This window comes from Leptonychotes weddellii, chromosome 4 (genome assembly GCF_054177405.1).
Source record: "Leptonychotes weddellii isolate Sample4059 chromosome 4, ASM5417740v2, whole genome shotgun sequence".
Classification (NCBI taxonomy): Eukaryota; Metazoa; Chordata; class Mammalia; order Carnivora; family Phocidae; genus Leptonychotes; species Leptonychotes weddellii.
Genome location: NC_138372.1, coordinates 129,510,876 through 129,531,835, shown reverse-complemented (window position 1 = coordinate 129,531,835; position 20,960 = coordinate 129,510,876). Strand labels below are relative to the sequence as shown.

General features: G+C 37.4%; 1 protein-coding gene and 1 long non-coding RNA gene across 6 annotated transcripts in view; one reads left to right on the top strand and one right to left on the bottom strand.

Annotated features, from left to right (window-relative positions):
• The window catches only part of RIPK2 (receptor interacting serine/threonine kinase 2), a 31,739-nt gene extending 22,665 nt beyond the window's left edge, over positions 1–9,074 (bottom strand). Inside the window, exons 1-3 of one of the 2 annotated variants that reach the window (XM_081816225.1) lie at positions 8,571–9,074; positions 3,757–3,910; positions 1,023–1,178 (exon numbers count right to left, since the gene is read on the bottom strand). In XM_081816225.1, coding sequence (XP_081672351.1) covers positions 1,023–1,178; positions 3,757–3,910; positions 8,571–8,743 — 483 coding nt within the window. In that variant the 5' untranslated portion in view covers positions 8,744–9,074. Of the gene's footprint in view, positions 1–1,022; positions 1,179–3,756; positions 3,911–7,701; positions 8,116–8,570 lie in introns of those variants that run through there. The other variant, XM_081816226.1, reaches the window with a different exon arrangement.
• The window catches only part of LOC145720931 (uncharacterized), a 430,514-nt gene continuing 417,854 nt past the window's right edge, over positions 8,301–20,960 (top strand). The window contains exons 1-4 of one of the 4 annotated variants that reach the window (XR_014144281.1): positions 8,301–8,384; positions 10,734–10,828; positions 19,937–20,031; positions 20,752–20,869. This is a non-coding gene — a long non-coding RNA (uncharacterized LOC145720931). Of the gene's footprint in view, positions 8,385–9,249; positions 9,618–10,733; positions 10,829–19,936; positions 20,390–20,751; positions 20,870–20,960 lie in introns of those variants that run through there. The other 3 variants (XR_014144283.1, XR_014144280.1, XR_014144282.1) reach the window with 3 other exon arrangements.

Below are 20,960 nucleotides of genomic sequence, written 5' to 3'. Positions count from 1 at the left end.
TTTTTTTTTAAAGATTTTATTTATTTATTTGACAGAGAGAGACACAGCGAGAGAGGGAACACAAGCAGGGGGAGTGGGAGAGGGAGAAGCAGGCTCCCTGCAGAGCAGGGAGCCCGATGCGGGACTCGATCCCAGGACCCTGGGATCATGACCTGAGCTGAAGGCAGTTGCTTAACCAACTGAGCCACCCAGGCGCCCCATGTTCACAGGAGTTTTATTGTAACTGCCAAAGACTGGAAACAATATAAATACCTTTCAGTAGGTGAATGGTTAAACAACTTTGGTATACACATACCATGAAATACCATTTACCAATAAAAAAGAACCACTACTGATATAAGCAACAACTTGGATGGATCTCAAAGTATGCTAAGTAAACAATGTTAATCTCAAAATACCACATACTGTATGATTCCATTTATACAACATTTTCAAAATGACAAAATCATAGAGAACAGATTAGTGGTTGTCAGTGGTTAGGGATAGTGGAAGGGAGGAGATGAGTGTGAATACAAAGGGGTAGCATGAGTGATGTATTTGTGATGATAGAATAGTGCTGTATCTTGATTGCTGTGATGGTCACACATGTGATAGAGTAACACATAAACTATATACATACATTGTACCAGTGTCAAATTCCTGGACTTGAAATTGTACTGTAATTACATGTAATGTAATCACTGGCAGAAACTGAGTGAAGGGTTCATGGACTCTCTTTGTATTATCTTTGCAACTTCCTGTGAATCTATAATAACTGCAAAATCAAAAGAAAAAAAAGGGCTTACTTGATCATTTCAATTAAGGACATAATGACTTTGTATTTTGTACCATAATTCTATCTATCTTTTAAGTCTAGGAATAACTAAGCCACTGAAGCTGGAAGAAGGGACACTGAGGAAAAGAATTATAGGCTATGGAAAACAGAGAGATATTAAATTGGTTAAGTAGAGAAAAAAACACTAAAAAGTTTTTAAAACTATTAATCTCAAGGATGCAGATAAACTTTTTTTTTAAGTAATTACCTTAACATGAAATTCATTATCCAATAAGATATTTTGAGTCTTCAAGTCATGATGAAGTAGAGGAGGATTCATATTGTGCAGGTAGTTTACACCTAGTGCAATTTCATGCAGGATGCGAAATCTCAGTGGCCAAGCAACATCAGGATATTCTGTTTTCTTCATATATATGAAAATAAACAAAACTAAAATAAGTGACCATATTCATTACATTTCCACTTAGAAAATTAAATACTCTATGTGGAAATACAGTATAAACAAAGGTCAAGACATATGTTCATTTTTATTACATAGTATCCTGGTATCAATTTGATATTATTTAACATCCATGTATATCTTATTTTCCTCAATTTTTAGAAAAAATAATGATGACTTTATAGTACTGTTATTTCCTTTTAGTTTATGTTGGTAATACAACTACATGGTATTGGCTCTTCTTTCTTCATTTAAACAGTTTTCAATTTTTTTTTTTCTATGTAATACCCAAACACATTACCTATACTCACACCTATCTCTCATTCTATGGTTTGTATCAAATAACTACATGCACACACACAAACACACACGCACAAAAAATTTCTTTTTAGTACATACCATTAACTCAAAATTTATATTTTAATTTTCCTATTGATATAAAATCATACCTTATTATAATAATCATTACATCAATTAAAATTATGACCATATTATGTTTATTTACTAAGCATGAATTTCTCGTACTTCTTATCATACAATTTTTGTATTCTAGCTTGAAAATTTAGCCTTTGGAAGTTTTGCTTTTGTGAAAGAGACAAAGATCATTTTCATTTTTAAGTGTATGCAATACAGACATATTTAAAATATAATGTTTTATATCTTGGTACTTAAAGTGATATTCATCTGAACTTTTTGAACATAAAAGTTAGTGTAGCTTCCTAGGAGAATGAACATACTCAGAAAAATTAGATAATTTGGGAAGATCTGGCAATGATTCACCAGGCACCAAGCTACTGGATACATTCTAAATGACATGAAAAAGTATGCTTTTACTGAAAGCTCAAATCTGTTCTTGACAATTTTTTCTGCAAATGGGTAAGCGTATAGCTCCCCGATTAACCTGCTGTTTACATTCTATTTTGATTTTTTTCAACAATCTTCTTTGAGGTTGGGGGAGAGTACTTCAAGATAAATCCCACTCTAATAATACAACAAAGGAAACCAAAAGAAACATAAAACATTACTTCCTCTGGTATACACAGACCTCCATCCCAGTGAGTAACTGAATCTTTTAGTCTGTGAAAAGGTAATTTTCTTCTAAAAATTGTGTAGTTCAAAGGAGTCATAAGGCCTCTGTGCAGTATAGTATCACATGGAGGCTTTTGATCATGGAGACAGAGGTAGAACACTCACTCTATATGTTATGATTCCTTCTAGGGGTTGGCAGTCCCCGGAAGGAGGCTCTATAATTTCTAATGGGTTCCAATTTTGGGTATCAGAGTACCTACTGGGTACTGGGGTGTGGGAAGAAAATATTAGAATTTATACTTATATTCATTTTTTTAAAAAGGAAATTGTGCTTAAGTAATATTTGTGTCTTGATTGCTGTGTTATACAAATATTATACACAGACACCAGTTATTATACTCTGTCCTTGTCTCAGATGGTCCTGTCATAAATAGAAAGTGATATACGCTGAAATAAAGAGGAAGTCCCTCCATGAATGGCATCCATTCTCTCGTTTGCTTACAGAACGTTGTGATGTATCAGAATTTAGGAGCATCCACTAATTGGAATTTACAGATCATGTTACCAGATTTTAACTAAACCAACACTCACAAAACAGACCGAGTGATTTAAAAAAGACTTCTCGAGAGAAACTGTAGGTTGCAGATAGTATTAATAATATAAGATCAAGCAAACAACAATAGATGAATACATACAGTTTGAGACTAAGAATCCACAAATTTGCTTACTGATAAGAATGAGGACCCACCCCTCCAGTTTGCTTACTGATGGGATTCACAATCAAAGCCAGAGTAACTAGCACATTGATAAAAAGATAAATGGCTCATGCCTTTGTCTATTATTGGAAAAACCAATGTATTTGGTACTCAGAGACAGACTTATTTGGCCTATTTAGAACTTTATGGACTGGCATTATTAACATTTAATTTGAATCCTAAATTGTTTTGTTTTTTTTTTAAGATTTTATTTATTTATTTGAGACAGAGAGAATGAGAGACAGAGAGCATGAGAGGGAGGAGGGTCAGAGGGAGAGGAGAAGCAGACTCCCTGCCGAGCAGGGAGCCCGACGCGGGACTCGATCCCGGGACTCCAGGATCATGACCTGAGCCGAAGGCAGTCGCTTAACCAACTGAGCCACCCAGGCGCCCCCTAAATTGTTTTTAAGATAAAATTTGGCTTAACTAACAGGAGGTTATATAGTGTACAGAGTTTATCTGTTCTCTTTCCCTCTCCTACTTCTTTATATATACATGTGGTTACTGGAATTCAGTTTACACCTCAGGAACAGTAACCTAAGCAAAATAACCTCAGTCCTGCAGAATGCAGCCTGACTCTCTGATATTTTTAACAACACAAAAGAAGTCATAAATTGTCTAACTTTACCACTGTAATTGTTTTCCATTCTTATTTTGACTCATCTATAGCTCTCCAAATAATCTGATCATATGTAAAACCAAAACACTAGATAGCTTGAATAATAGAATGATAGCTACTAAAAATGCACGATACTTACCCTGTGTAGGAGTTCATTTAATGATCCATTTGGCATGTATTCCGTAACTATTCCCAAAAATTCAGGCTCATTGCAAATTCCCAAAATTGGAAGAATGTAACTAAATCTAGCTTTGTGTAAAATTTCAGCTTCTCTTAAAACATCTTTTCTTTCACTAAAGAAAGAAAATGCATAATTATTTCAAAGTAATGAAAAATACACAATAATCATGCCTATAACATTAAGACTAGATTTTCCCCCCCATTAATTGACCTCATGTAAATTATGCACTTCTCTGTCCCTTAGTTTCTTCATATTTAAAGTAGGGATAATACCTGCCCTATACATTCCACACGTCTGTTTAGAGTCCATAATAACTTCTCTGAGCCACTGACACAAAAAAGTGCGATATACACAGGTTATTATTATTGTACTTTCCTAGGAAAGGAAAAGGACACAATATTTAAGAAAGTTTATAGAGTCTATTGATATTAGAATTATTGCTGTTTGAATTAATTAAAGTTTATGTTGTATTAGATTATATTTGATTAGAATATTATATTAAATTTCATGGTTGCATACCATGTGCATTTTTTCCAAATACTTACATAATACATTTAAATGTTGTAGATTTAAATGACTAGATGATAATAGTTGCATAAGGGTCAAAAATGCTTAGAAATTATACAGTGGAACTCAGGAAAAGAACACCTAGAACAGGTAAATGCTTGTAACAGATCCCTGGGGCAACTCTGGATCCCAGGTTCATTTGCTTGTTCATTCACAAAACAAATAAATACTGAACATTTATTATGAATAAAAACTATGCTCAACATTATGGAGAATATAAAGATAAACACAGTCTGTGTCCTCAAGCTGCCAAGAAATTTTTTAAGAAAAATAAATACTCATTGTGATTTTGATTTGCATTTCCCTAATGATTAGTGATGTTGAAGACCTTTTCATATATACCTATTGGTCATTTGTAGGTCTTCTTTGGATGTGTTAATTATCTTGATCTTGGTAATACTCCACAATGCATATGTCTATCAAATCATCATGTTGTGCACTTTAAATATATATAATTACATGTGTCAATTATTCCTCAATAAAGTTAAAAAAAGGAAAGCAAGTAAAAAAAAGAAAGAAAATACATACTTAAAACATAAGGCAGAATGTGATAAGTGCCATCATAAACAAATAAATAAATAAGCAAGCAAGCAAGTTAAGTAAGTAAGCAAATGAATAAATAGAGAACTATGGGGAACTCAGAAAAAAGAGTAAACTTTGGGCTAGGGGAGTTGAACGGTCTTTAAAGAGGGATTTCAACTGTACTTTAAGGGCAGATAGAATATCAACCATTGGTAAAAGGGCCAAGATGGATATGGCCTCCAAGATGGGAGGACTTTTGCTTTTCTTTCTCATCTATGTGTCCCTCAGACCTGAAACAGGACCTGGCACCTGGTAGATATCTAATAGATATGTATCAAATGTATTCAAGGAAGTTACAGTGAAGGTTGTGTTTGGAAAACGGCAGATTGTTTAATATGAATCAGGATACCTAAAAGAGCATGTGAAAGGAATGAAGGTGAATAGGGTAGGCTAGAGCCTCATCTGAGAGCCCTAAAGCCAGGTGAGGGTATTTACACTCTATTTGGTAGTTAGCAAATTGTGACTGTAGGTTTTTGCGCAGGGTAATGACATGAGCAGAGCAAACTTTTAGGACGACTATTTTGGCAGAAGGATGTATGATCAGCAGAAATGGGCAGAGTTTGAAAGTCAGGTGTTAGAATATTACAATACTAATTAAAGATGTGAAGCAATGAGAGTCTGAAACTATAAAGGTCACAGTGAAAATGGAAAGAAAAACACTAGTTGAATAGAATGCCCAGGCGGTGGTGACTACGGTAGACATATATTTAAAAAAAAAAAAAAAAAAAGGCAAGGGAATTGGAGATGTCACTGGTTTTTACCATAGACAGATGTGTTGGTAGCAGCAATAACAAAATAGAAACATCTCAGGGGAGGGAGGTGGGAGGATGGGTTGGCCTGGTGGTGGGTATTGAGGAGGGCACGTGCTGCATGGAGCACTGGGTGTTATGCACAAACAATGAATCATGGAACACTACATCTAAAACTAATGATGTAATGTATGGAGATTAACATAAGAATAAAAAAAAAATCTTAAAAAAAAAAAATAGAAACATCTCCAGAAGTTTATTGGGTAAGCAATGATGGTTAGTTGGTGCTTAAACCACTCAAGCTCTGGATGAATGGCTGTTGAAGTAAGAAAACAGACATTCCACATCAGACTATGAGGCTTGCTCTAAAAGCAAACAAAAGCCAAAATAAAGCAAAAAATCTTAGTTATTTATGTTCTGAATAGATAATATATTTATATGTTTTAAAATTCAAGAGTTACAAGAGGACATAAAGTAAAAAGCTTTTTTCCTTCTCCCTGTTCTCAGCCACTTAATACTCTGTGAGGCAACCTATTATTCAGTTTATGAGACCTGTTTTAATTAAACTTATCCTCCCTAAATTGAAAAGGTAAGAGATGGAGGTCAACAAGAACTACATCTTATTGTTTAGCACTCTTGCAGGGAGACAGGGGATGGACTTGAAGATTTCTGGATACTGAAAAAAAAAAAACTAGAGAGAGAGCATGCTGGTGAAGTCTCAGTGATACTTAATACACTTATTCTTTCTCTCATTAGGAGTATCAGGCATTCTTCCTTCCACTGTGATCCTATTATGTGTCATACACTTTATATGTACTATCATCCGAAGACCAACCCTCTAAAGTTGGTTACCTTAACACCACTTTATATGAGGGCACTGAGGCTCAGATAAATAATTTTCTAATAGTCAGGCCAACATTAAGTGGCAGGGTTGGAGTCAGATTCGAATTGCAGTTGTGGGACTCCAAAGCCTGTGTTCTTTCCATTCCACTGCTTGATCAGAGAAAGGAAAGGATCAAGGAAAGTTCCTGAAGTCAGATTTCAGGAAAATTGAGTAAGTGGCAAAACAGAAAAAGCCAAAAATAAATAGGTCTAAAATAGGTTTTATATTTTTAAAAATAAAAAGTTACAGTTTTCATAGGCATATCACCAAAATTACCCAACTCAAAATTTCAGTCACAAAACAGTTATGTCATCCACACGATGTTTGAAGAACCAATCAGACTCATCCACACATAAAGAGTCGGGAGATTGTTGGGGAAGGCCCACTCACTGGGGAGAAGTCAGGTTACGGAGAATGACTCACCAATCACTAAAATAAAAATACGTAACTGCACATAAACTTATTTTTCTTCCAGATGGTCTCAAAGAACAATGCAAACCTTTTCCACACCAGAGCCCAAGTACATGATTTATTATTCCCACTTTATAAGTGAGGAAATGGACACCCTGTGAGTCAACTGCATAGCCCTGTCCTATGCTCAGATTACAAGAATACTGCTAAAGTTAACATTTTAGGTAACAAGTGGGAAAAAGAACCTGATGCAGTAATGCCAGAGGGTTTAACTGGTCCTTATGACTTCTTTGACAACATAATTTCCTACCAATTTACTGAAGAGTTTTAGGTTATGAAAGTTGTTAATAAGAATAGAAAGGGAACCCCCTCTTCATTCCTTTGCTCTCAAATAGCACAAAACTTGGATAAATTAAAATCTTGAGAAGCAGCATCCAAAACGGGAAGATCAACTTGCTTTAGAATACCTAAAGGGTCCATTTGGGTTAGATATCCATAAATTTACATAGCTGATTCTAAAATATTTTCAGTCTTTCTAACCAACCACCACCCTTCAAACTTGACTACATACACATACACACATTTGCCCAGCACTTGCTCCACAGAACTCAAGGCCCAGGTGAAACACACACCACATCTTATCAATATCACTAGATCTGGATTATGATATACAACAAGTGGGAACAATCTCCACAAGTGTCTCAAATTTACCGTGAGATCTGGCCCATCCAAGCCTGACAGCAAGACAGCAAAGTAAAGCTACAGGCAGATGAAAGTCCAGTGAACATTGGTAAGGCTGAAACTGAGGGATTCATCTGACATTGGATACTAACAGCCTCTGACCAATCAGGCACCCAGCATGAATTCTGACATTAGATAGAGGGGGAGGAGAGGAGAGTGTTGCAATCATGGATGTTAACTCACTAAGGACTGAATGCAGGGCCTAGTTAAATCTCTACTGTAAGGCAAATACACAAGACTAAATGACTAGACCTACTGACTAATACATTCGATCACAGGTCAATGGTATAGGAATGAAATGTTTTTCTGAAACAGAAACTAATACTAACTTTCCCTTAAAACCTAGACAGTGCACGGAAATTGTTCAGGATGTGAAAGACATTCAAAATTTCTGGTCGTTTAATTGTTTTCTGATTCAGTGTATTGTTAGCAAAATAATACACATCCTTTGGGGACAGGCTTCCCTGCGAGAGTGAGAGGAGAAACTAAAGCAAGTACAGTCTGGTATCTAAACTTTCATGACCATACGTAATAAACCACAAACAAAACAAAACAACCGCAGGCCTACACCGAAACACCCTGCTTTTGGTGTCTGGAGAGAGGAAGCCCAGGAGTAAGAGGGACAGAGCAGGAGAGGGCGGTGGAGAGAAGAGGTGAGCGGAGGAATGCGAGGGCTGCATCTCCAGAGAAGCCAGTTCTCCCCACCACGCAAGCCCCGAGCCCTGAAGGGCTGCCCTGAGGCGACGAGGGGTGGGGCCGACCGCAAGTGTCGCCGCCGTTTGGGCTCTAGAGCCCGCTTGCTCGGGGCTGGTGTTCGGGGCTCCGCGGGGGTGCCCTACCTGTCGAGCATAGCGGTGTGGATGTGCAGCTGCTTCACGGCCACCTGAACGCGCCAGTCTGCGTGGCGGGCAAACGACACGGTGCCCGACGCGCCGCGGCTCAGGTAGCGCAGGTCGGCGAGCTTGTGGCAGGGAATGGTGGGCAGGGCGCTGCAGATAGCCTCCCGGCTCATGGTCGCGGGCGGCGCGGGCTCTGAGGCCGCGGGCCGGCTCTGGGTGTGCCCGCCGCTTCGGCGGCTTCCGGGGCTCCTCGGCTGCGCTCGGGAGCCCGCACCCGCCCCCCCACGCCTGTGCCGGAGCCGGAGCACCCGGGCACTACCCGCGGCGGGACACTAGGTCACGAGGAAGCCCATGCCCCCCGCGGCTCACGCCAGTCGTTGCTTTTCTGGAGTCAGAGGGGACTTTTCTGGGTATCGGAGTCAACTCTGCCGGGGCTACGCATCGAGGAGGAGCTTCCTCCCCCGACCTGGCCTTCCCAGGCGCACCAGCCACCCGAGCCGGGCAGTTCAAGCTCCTCCCTCCCCAAACTTCTCAGGTGACGTCACGGCAGACCCTGAGGCGGGGAGAGGGGCCCCAGCCCCCGGCCCCCGGATCTCCGGCACGTGGTGCGGCCCCCACGCTCTGGGCGACACCCGCGGGGCTGGGGCGGGGGTTAGGGGTGGGGAAGGGAGCCAGGGACGCTCGTTTTGTCTTCTTTCCCCCCAATTTTCCAGGTTTGGAGAAAAGTTTTCTCTGAGGGGAAAAAAAAAAAGTTCCTTTCAGCAGCCTGCTGTCCGATTTTGGTCGACGTGCTCTCACACCACGGAGGAATCTTCTCTGAGCCTCATAGTCATGGGGGAGTCTCCAGACCCCAGAGGTGGCGGGGTGCGGGCGGGGGCGCCGGATTACAGACTCCGCGCCTGCGCGAGACGCGCGGGTGAGGGGTGGGCGTGGTGGTGACTTCGAGAGTTTGGCACTGATGAGCCCAGCGGGTCAGGTAGGGTGTAAATTCACCTGCCTACCTGGACTCCAATCATCCCTCACTTCCAGGTGCGTCAGGAGTGAGAGGTGGGTGATAAATCCTGTCAGAGTCTGACTCTGTTAACAAGTTCTGGTGTTTTGCTCCTGTTCCAGGCTCCTCTACTAGGGGGCTACTTTTCTCTCTCTTCTCTCTGGCGCCCATAACTATATGGAGATTGAAAAATAACTTTGAGAAGAGTCAGTCCCTCTGATTCCAACTAAGACTGCAAAAATTTCTTTTTCATAGATCTGGGAGGAATGCATTTCATTTTTAACCAAAAACAACCAAACATCTTTCCGTTTTTTACCTTAGAACAAACACCTTTCTACTTGATTATTTTGTAGAGTGTGAGTGCAAGTATTGTATACAATACTAAGTACATACTAGGCATTTTAATGAATTCTAAGGCCACAGTAATAAGGAATGCCTGACTTGAATGGGGTATTTTTGTCAGCAGAGAACAAATATTTCCTGTATTTTTGTGTTGCCTCAAATGAGAGTAGCAATGTTATATTTTACAATACTGGGAAGTTGTGATGAAACATTGTATTTTAAAATTTTGATGATTTAAAATAAAATATTTAGTTTTAAAGATATGGTCTGATACTCTGTGCTTTATTGCTTAATACACTTTTTGCTACAAAAAGTGCTCAGAACTTTCCCCATTCATTCATTCATTCATTTAATTTTCCAGTCATTTAATAAACTAAGAGTTCCAGAAAAAGAACAAAAAATAGGAAGGGAGGAAATGATCAAAACAATAATTCAAGAAATTTTGGCAGGTTTGAAGGACAGGGGTCTCCATATTGAAAGGGCCACGAAGTACTGTCAGTGAATTAAAAAAGACCTATATGTAAGCACATCCTTAAAAAGGTAGAACCATAAGAACAAATAGAAGATTCTACAGGTTTTCAGAAGGAAGAAACAAAAATAAAGGGATGGGGATTAGAATGGCATTAGATTTCTCAACAATAACACTTTTATGCTAAAACACAGTGAAATGAAATCTCTTCAAATTCTAAGACAGTAGCTTCCAACCTACAATTCTATAGTCAGCCAAACTATCAAGTATAAGGGCAGAATAAAAATGTTTTCACATATACAAGGATGCAAATGTTTCCTTTCTTTCCATCCACCTTTTCTTTTTCTTTTCTTTTTGAAAGAAAGTGACAGGAACATGTGCTCCAACAAAACATGGGAATAAATCAAGAAAGAGAAAGACATGGGATCCAGAAAACAGAACCAGGAGGATGTGAAGGTAAACCCCAGGAAGTGGCAGAATTAGAGAGCAACCTTTTTTCACTGGAGCAGGGAGATGGCAGATTCCAAGGGAAATCTAGTTAAAGTAATTGATTTTATAGATTATCTAATTTTGAGTTTTGGGGAAATTATATTGATAGATATTTGATAGATCTAATGAAATATGTGATAAAATTGGAGAGAAAACTTAAAAAATCTAAGTGAAAAGCAATTAAGTCTATGAGAAATAAAAATCATACAAAAACAGAAACAACATTTCTACAAACTGTTTGGTGATGGTGAAAAGGGTAAGACTTTTCAGAGCTTTTGTAATATTAGTATATTGTAAATCTCCAAGAAGGAGAGAGCGTGAAGCATAGAACTCTATAAAATTTATATTTCAATTACAATACTTAAAAAATAAGTAATATATGCACATTGTTCAACATTTAAAAGTATAAAACAGATAATCCCATGGGAAACTAGGCAGAAGACCTAGACACCTCACAAAAGGGGCTATCTAAATAGCAAATAGCAAATGAAGGACTTAAGGTGCTCAACACTGTTAGTTATCAGGGAACTACAAGTTAAAACCACAGTGTGATACCACTACATAAATACTAACTAAAAATTAAAAAGACAGAATATACCAAGTGTGGGTGAGGATTTGTAGCAATTGGAACTCTCATACCCGCTGCTGGTGGGAGTATCAGTTGGTACAACCAATTTTGCAAACAGTAAAGCAGTTTCTATTAAAATTGTGGCTATGCAGATTCTATGACATCAATTCCTCTTTTAGGTATGTGAACATGTATATGCAAATGCTAGAGTATTCATAGCAGTGCTATCTATAATGGCTTCAAACTGGAAATTATCCAAATATCCATAAACTGTAGAATTGGGTAAATAAATTGTGGCACATTTACACAATGGGATACTAAACAGCAATGAGACTGGACAATGTATAACAATATTGATGAATCACCGAAATATAATGTTGGATGAAAAAAAATCAGACGCAAAAGAGTATATATTTGTATGAGTCCATTTCTGTTAAGTGCAAAAAAAACACTAAACTATGCTTTTAGAAATCAGGACACTGACTTCTCTTGTAGAGAGAAGGGTAGTGACTAGAAGGGGCATGATGAGACTTCTGGGGTGATAGTAATGTTCTGTTTCTTGATCTAGGACCTAGACTCTAGGTGCCAGTTACATGGGTGTATTCACTTTATGAACATCTTTGAGGTTACACTTAACATGTACTTTTCTGTATATTGTTATACTTCAATAAAAAGCTAATAGGTTTAAATATAAAATATATATGTGGATGTGTATTATGTCTCTCACTTTACATAATTAGTTTTACACTATACCCTGTTCACCTTGCTTGTTTTTCACTTACGATCTATCTTGGATATCTTTCCATGTGAATGCATAAGTTTCCTTATCCTTTCTTTATACCATAATTTGTCCTCCATTAGTGGACACTTAGATTGTTTACACATATTTGATATTACAAATAATGCTGCAATAAATAATCTTTACATATGTCATTTGTACTTGTGCAAATATATCTACATATGTAATTCTTAGAAGTGAATTGTTGAACCAAAGAGTTATGCCTATTTGTAATTTTGGTTTATATTGTCGAATTATATTGTCAAATTGCTCTTCATTGAGGTTGTACCAAATTTTTTCCTGCAGACAGTAAGAGTACTGTTCCTCCACACAGTTGCTTTCATTTTCTTTTGAGATAGATGGTACAATGTTGGACTGATGATTGCTGGAGTTCAATGCTTCTAAACTCATTTAAATGCTAAGATTCTTTTTATTGCAAGACTTCTAAATGGTTGATTCAGTTTATTTATCACAACCTCAAACCTTTAGTTTTCATGAATGTGTTCACCATGACAGAGTTTAAAAATGTATTCCTAGTCATATATGTATTGTTTAGTTCCCATAATTAATTGGCTAAAGACAGAAAACTTAAAGAATACTGATGCTGAATTACATCAACTAAATGAGAAAAAAATGAGAATAGTATTACAAATTAGGTGAAAAAACAATTATCACATTTGTATGTTGAATTCATCTGTTCAAAATTCGGTAAAATCACTCTCTCTCTCTGACAAATAAATAAATAAAATCTTAAAAAAAAAAAAAAGGGATGCCTGGGTGGCTTAGTCTGTTGAGTGTCTGCCTTCAGCTCAGGTCATGATCCCAGGGTCCTGGGATCGAGCCCCACATTGGGCTCCCTGCTCAGCGGGGAGCCTGCTTCTCCCTCTGCCTGCTGCTCTCCCTGCTTGTTCTCTCTCTCTCTGACAAATAAATAAATAAAATCTTAAAAAAAATTCTGTAAAGTCACATTAAGATTTGTTTTTCCATTTACTGAGAATTAGGGTTATTTATACTGCAGGTGCTCTTTTATGAAATAGTAGCTTGAAATCTCTAATATTTCTTCAATTAGAAAAAAGATGGAAAAATTAAAAAATAAACCACTAAAGTACAAATCCAAGAATTTCAAACATCTCATTCTAATTTTTTCTCTTTTTCAGTCTGAAAGCACGTAGTAAGTTTTAATAATACAAATGCTGGGGAAGTCTCTGTAATTACGTAACAGTGAACAATTTTCATGGGAAAACTAACATTTGGGATACATTTGGTACATTTTCTTCCCCAAAAATCTCAAAAAATACCTGATAAACTCTGTGATGATGTGGAGTCTATTGTTATGGAGAGTCAGAGAAGTACACAATTTTGCAGTTAATGAGCACCATAATGTTTCTCATTTAGCATTCTAATTGTTCTCACTCCTAAAATTGAACATGTTATTTTAAAATTGTTGATAAATGATGCTTTTTCTGATAAGCTAAATTAAACGAAATTCTTCATCTCAATTGGAAAAAAGTAAACAGTTCTCATGCTAGAATTATTAATAAAGAACTTTAACATCAACCTATTAATATAGTATTGATAATAACAGTTTTCTCAAACATTTTTCAATCTAGAGTTGCACTTTTATTATTTAGCATTCAGAAAAAGGTGAAATTATTTTTAAAAATTCCTAAGGAGTTAAATTAATATACCTTTCTGTGAAAGTGCTGAAAAGTAAAAAAAAAAAAAAAAGAAAAAAAAGAAAAAGTTTGAAGATGCTAGTACAATCTCCCATTGAATGAATACCTAGCAAAGGGTTGCTCAGCTTCCTTTGAACATTTCCTGACAATAGGGAATAAACTACATTTTGAACAAGATGTTTCCATTGATTGATTAGAAGTTTCTATTATTAAAATTCTCTAACATTCCGAGTTTTACAAAGTTCTTCTGGTCTTCATATTAGCTGCTTATGCTATATTAAATTGACCTAATTCTTCTGCCTAGACAATTTGAGCTTTGTCATTCATTCAGCAAACACAAAGGGGATACCACTTTTTTTTTTTTAAAGATTTATTTATATATTTGAGAGAGAGAGAGAGCGCGAGTGCTCAGTGGGGAGGGGTAGAGGGAGAGGGAGAGAGAGTCTTAAGCAAACTTTGCCCTGAGTGTGGAGCCAAACGCGGGGCTCAATCTCATGACCCTGAGATCACACAACTCTGAGATCATAGGACCTGAGCTGAAACCAAGAGTCTGATGCGTAACTGACTGCGCCACAAGGTGCCCCTAAAGGGTATACCACTTTTTAAGGTGATATGAAGGATTTAAAAACTGAATACTTTGAAAGCAGTTATGTCATCTTTAGTTTTTGGCATCTTAATGTATCTCGTTTATTTCAACTTGGTTTTCAGACTCAGTGGTTTTCCTATGAATCTACTCAATTTCACCAGTATTCCCCTAAATCCAAATAGATTAGAAAATTCCATATGAAGTTTGATAGGCAAGAGGGACATGTGGCTATGCCTGTCTCTGATCTGAATCTATTAGTACAATGGAAGACAATATTCATTTTTTTAAGCGGTCTTGTTAAACTATTAATTTAAGGTTGAACCTGTGGTCAACTAAAACTGGAGCTTTTGTTTGTTGTTTCTTTATTTGTTTGTTTTTCATATAAACTGCCTTGAGATCCGGTTTTCTCTCCTGCATTCGTGCAATTGATGCTTTTAGATGCAGTGTTATGGGTTGAATTGTGTACCCTAAAAAGATGTTGAAGTCTTAACCCCCAGTACCTGTGAATTTAACCATATTTGGAAACAGGTGTCTACCTCAAGTTAAGATGAGGTCATTAGGATGGGGCCTAATCCAATATGACTAGTATCCTTATAAGAAGGAGAAATTTTGACGCTGATAGGCATATAAAGTGAAGACACTGTGAAGACACAGGAAGAAAACTATCTATAAGCTAAGGAATGCCTAAGGCTACCAGAGGCTAGGAGATAGTAATGGAACAAATTCTCTCTCATAGCCCTCAGAAGGAACCAACTCTGTTAACATCTTGATTTTGGACTTCTAGCCTCCAGAAATATGAGAGAATACATTTCTGTGGTTTGAGCCACCAAGTTTGTGGTTCTTCCTTATGGCAGGCCCAGAAAACTAAGATCCCCAAGTGCAAGTTTTACAAACTTTTTTATTTGGGATTAAAAATAGAGCCACAGGGAGTTGCAAAGATAATATAGAGAGGTCCCAGTATCCTTCACCCTGTTTTCCCCAATGGTTACATCTTCCATAATTAAAATATAATATCAAAACTAGCAATTTAACATTCATCCAATGTGCGTGGTTGCACTGTATCATTTTATCACATGCATAGATTCCTGTACCACCATCTCTCTCTGTCAAAATACAGAACTATTACATGACCACAAAGATCTCCCTCCCCCCATACTCCACCCACTTCCATCCTGAAAGCCTGGTAACCAAAAATCTGCTTTCCATATCTATAATTTTATCATTTCACAAATGTTATGTTAGTGATAGGTATGTGATATTTTGAGATTGGATTTGCGACTCAGCATAATGCCCTTGAGATCCATCAAGTTGTTTCTTGTATCAGTAGTTGATTCTTTTTTATTGCTGAACAGTATTCCATGGTATTGGTATACCTGAGTTGTTTAACTATTCACCTATTGAAGGACATTTTAGTTGTTTCCAGGTTTTAGCTATTACAAATGAAGCTGCTATGAATAATTATGTATAGGTCTTTGTGTGGACATACATTTTTATTTCTGAGTGTTCTTTGTTTTTATCTATTTTAGAGAGAGAGAGAGGGCACGCAGTGGGGAGGGGCAGAAGGACAGGGAGAGAGAGAATCCCAAGCAGACTCCCTGCTGAGCACAGAGCCAACGTGGGGCTCCATTCCACAACCCTGAGATCATGACCTGACCTGAAACCAAGAGTCGGACGCTTAACCGACTGAGCCACCCAGGTGCCCCAATTTCTGAGTTTTTCTTAAAAAAGACTGCCACACTATTTTCCAAGCGACTGTGCCATTTTAAATTCACACCAGCAATAGATATGGGATTCCAGGTTCCTACATCCTTGCCAGCATTTGGCATTTTCACTATTTTTAATTTTAGTTGTCTAATAAGTATATGATAATGTCTCATTTATAGACCCATATTCAATTTTTGAGTTTATTCATAATAAGTTTTGCTATATCTTTGTAGGTCCATTCTTCCAGCCTTCCATGATTCTCTTAAATATGTACTTTGCTGTATTGGCTATTCCAGGAAATGTGATGTTTGGGATTATACATATCTGACTTCAGTTCTCTCCTTCTTTATGAACTGTGTAATTTTGGGCAGCCTGTTTAAATTCTTTAAGGCCTATTCTCGCCTTTTGTGAAATTATTCCTCTAACAAATTTTATAAATATGAAGTAAGATAATGCTTATAAAATGGTTAGTATGTGGCATACCCTCAATAGATGCTATGTTCATTCCCTTCTGTGTTTTCAATTCAACAAAAATGTAGACCAGAACAAATCAAGTTCAGAATCTAGAGGTCACTACTACAGACCCCTCTTCATTAATTAACCAAATAAACCATTATGTAGGAAATATTTTTCACTTAGGTTGTGAAGCTTTAGGATTTTTTTTTTTTTTTTTACATTTTAGATTATAGCCTGGGAAAAGTATTTGTTTTATTTGCTCATTGAAACAAATCATATTGGTAAGATTTATTTTGTTTTATTTTTTGTTATTTATTTATTTATTTATTTATTTTTAAAAGACTTTATTTATTTATTTGAGAGAGAGCATGAGGTGGGGGGCGGTGGGGAGGAACAGAGAGAGAAGCAGACTCCTCACTGAACAGGGAGCCCAGGACCCTGGGATCATGACCTGAGCCCAAGGCAGATGCTTAGCTGACTGAGCCACCCAGGTGCCCATTTTTGTTAAGTTTTTAAAAGTGCAAATATAAGGCATAATTTGGCAGAAAACATTCAATTAGTATGTAAAATCTGACTCAAATCTTTCCATATCAGCATGATCTGAGTTATGTGGCTAAAGAAACAGAAGTCCTTTAGAAAGACTAAAGGGTTTATTGTGATCATTCAGAGTAAGATGATCAGCAATCAAAATCTTTGGAAGTATTCCATGCAGGGAAACTTGTTTGCTAAAACGTGCAAATTGCTAGTGGGTGGAGTTAGGGATTTTGGTGCTATTTCATAGCATTTGGACAAGGAACTGAGGAGTAGATATATCATGCCTCAGTCGCCTGCTATCTTGTTCCATGAGGTGCCCTGATAGAGCTATTCATACAAAGAGTAGTGGCAAAAGAAGGAAAAGTGGTACTATATTGTTAAAACTCTGATTGGCTGACTGGAGTGCTAGGCAAAAGGTCCAAGGAATCTTCCCCCTCACTGTCCTCTTCCATCGAGCTTCAAGCTGGAATATTCTGGATTTAAGATAGAACTGGCTATCACTTTTTCATAATAAAAGAAAAATTACAGCCGAATAAATTTATACCTTAGTCCTCAAATTATACATATGGTTATTATATAGAATAGAGAAAATAATTTGCCATAAAATCACCTACTTTGATCCCATGCTTAAATAAGAAAGGCAGCTGAAAAGTACTGAGTGACTACTATCCCTTTACCAAATATTTATTGGCAAGAAACATTTTCTCCCTTATCTTCTTTTCATGTAAATGTTATTTTTAATTAAAAAGAAATATATGTACCAAATTGGCATGGTAAAATATTCAAAGTTATAAACAGGTATATAAAAGAAAATTAAACCTTCCTGATGCTCTAGATCTCCAGTCCGTTTCCCCTAAGGCAACAAATAAATTTAACAAATATTTTACGTGCCATAACTTTAGGGCCTGGAAGTATAAGGACAACAAAATACACATGGTCTCTGTCCTCTAAATGCATTTTTTGTTCCAAGTGGGATAGAAATCTGAACATAGAGTGTAATAAATGTTCTGATAGGGAAGTCCAGGGTACTCTCAGGTAATAGAGGAGAGAAGCATGCATGGTAACCTAATGAAAGAGAGGGTAGATGAATTGCCCAGGGTCACAGAGTTTGTGAATTACTGTGACAGGATTTCCTGAGCAAATCTGAATCAGAGCCCGTAGTCTTTCCGGGAACTGCCTATTGTATCACTATCACATTTTCAGTTTCAGTTTATATGTTTCAGGAGAGAAATTTAGTAGCAAGAGGGAATTTCTCAGTTTCAAAAAGATGGTGCTAGACAAAAAAATTCACTATTAAGGGACATTTCATGGGGAATTCCATTTTCCTTTGACATTTTACTTGGTAGGTTTCCAAGACTATGGAAAGATATGTTACTAGCAGCTCAGTTTGCATTTAAAAATTTCAGCCCCTAAAATTAGTAGGATATTCTACTTTTTAAAATTTTTTCAGAACTCAAAGTCATTTTTTCCATCTGCCATCCTGACATTGCAAGCAACATATACTACGGTATATTAACTTTTTAGGCAACACACACAGACTTTTTTTTTTCTCTCTCTCTAGGAGGTGACTGTGTGAAAGAGGTTTGTTGTAAGTTCAGTAACCTTTTCAGCATCCTGTTTAGGGAAGGCACAAAGTTGTAGAAGAAGGCGGAGCTTTCTTTATTTGGTAGCCAGTATAGTCTAGGTTATAACAGAACAGGCTGAAGAAATTGTCTGGAACTAGAAACTATGACTGAATCAAGGATCAAAACGTCAGCGGCTGAGCAGGTTGCCAGAGAGAACTCTAGGGTTTATTGGGAAATAAAGAATACTCAAGAAGCTTCTCTGACTCAATTTTCATAAATTGTAAAGAAGAATGGGGCAGCCTTATTGCACAACTCCAAAAGTCACTCTTCACATGGGGGCGGTGCCAGTCACATGGAATACATTATGAATTGGGCCCCTACAGTTGTGCAATCTCCCAGGATTGTTCTGAGAGTCTCAAGTTATACAATGACTCTAAAGGGACTTTATAAACTAGAAACCTGTCAATATGTGTAAATAATAATAATAGTTGTTCTTTTCCTGGCCAGCCCTGCCCTTCAAGCAAAACGTTCTCATCTAGTTAGAGAAAGAGAAAGGCAGCCCCCTATTAGCTGAGAGCTGGCCAGACACTCACAGTGAATCTACAAAGTTCTCATGTTGAGTATAAACACTTTCTTTTAAGACCAACCTCAGACAAGACCGCTTTGTGACTGTAATGGAGCCAGACAAATAATTAGACCATTTCATGATCACGTCTGAACAGACAGATGTAAGAACATTGTCCAAACCAGAAAAGAGAGTAAATATCCCCCTTTCCTGGCTAATAATGAGTGACGGCCAATTTATTTACTGATTACTTTAGCTCTTTCATTCCTCTCACAGATAAGAATTATTAAGATACTTAGAGAATTACTCCTGCTTCCAGACAGCATCCAATGTGGGAAAGATGTCTGTTTTCTTGAATGCCCCCCCAAATAATCTAACACAAGGCTAAGTCCTGCAGAAAGTTTTTTCTAACATTACTGAGATACCCATGGTTCCCCATGGTATACATTTCTTCTTGCAATGAGTCAATACACCCAGCTTTATAGAACTATAGATGTGCTCTGGTGGTTTTTGACTAGAGGACCTTGACAGGTTCATAGAGCAGTTAATACCCAGCCAGGAGTCCTACTATCTGCATCTCAGTCAGTGAGCTAGCTCCTCTGACTTCCTTAGTGACTTGTCTATGGTGTTGGTGCTATTTCAGAGCCCAGAACTCCAGAGGAAGAGACTCCGGCTGGTCATAATCTCCATAATCTCATCTTTCAAGTTCTTTGTGGATTATGAGGATATGGACATCAGGTACTGAATTTCTAAAACAACAACAATGGCTTTAACAGAACATTTATTTAATGTTTGCTATGTGTCGGACACTCTTCTAAACAATTTACATATAATAATTCATTTAATACAACAGTATTATGCATTAGATGCTGTTGTCATTCCCATTTTGCAGATGTAGAAACTGAGGTACAGAGATGTTAATTACTTGTGTAAGATCCCACAGCTATTAAGTAGCAGAGCCAGGATCTGAACCAGGAAAATCCTATGGCTGCATCCTGAATCTGTTCAACTGCTCTAACGAAGTGGTATTAGACTGCTGAGAGATGGAGTGTGAATGATATGGTAAAGCTCAATGTACTATAATAGGAAGAGTTATTTTATATGTGAAGAATATCTTTTATTCTTGATATAAATAAATGCAACCCATATGCAAGAATATCTTTTAAAGCAGTTCAGTTTAGTAACTGTAAAGTGTCAATATGTCTCTTTAATAATAGCTTACTGTTAGGAATAACTTAAAATTTGTGAACTAATTCCATTGAGTATAATTTGCTTTTTCTTTTACATATTAACAATTTAATCCAACATTTATTGAATGTCTATGATGTGGATGGGTCTTTGATATATGATATGGGACACACAAAGATAAATAAACTCTCTACATTGCTACCTACAAAGGTGATGACTAAAGTCTTTATATTCACCATTTTTATCCTTTAAAAATCTTTCTCATTATAGGGGCGCCTGGGTGGCTCACTCGTTAAGCGTCTGCCTTCGGCTCAGGTCATGATCCCAGGGTCCTGGGATCGAGCCCCGGGTTGGGCTCCCTGCTTGGCGGGAGGCCTGCTTCTCCCTCTCCCACTCCCCCTGCTTGTGTTCCCTCTCTCGCTGCGTCTCTCTCTCTGTCAAATAAATAAATAAAATCTTTTAAAAAAAAATCTTTCTCA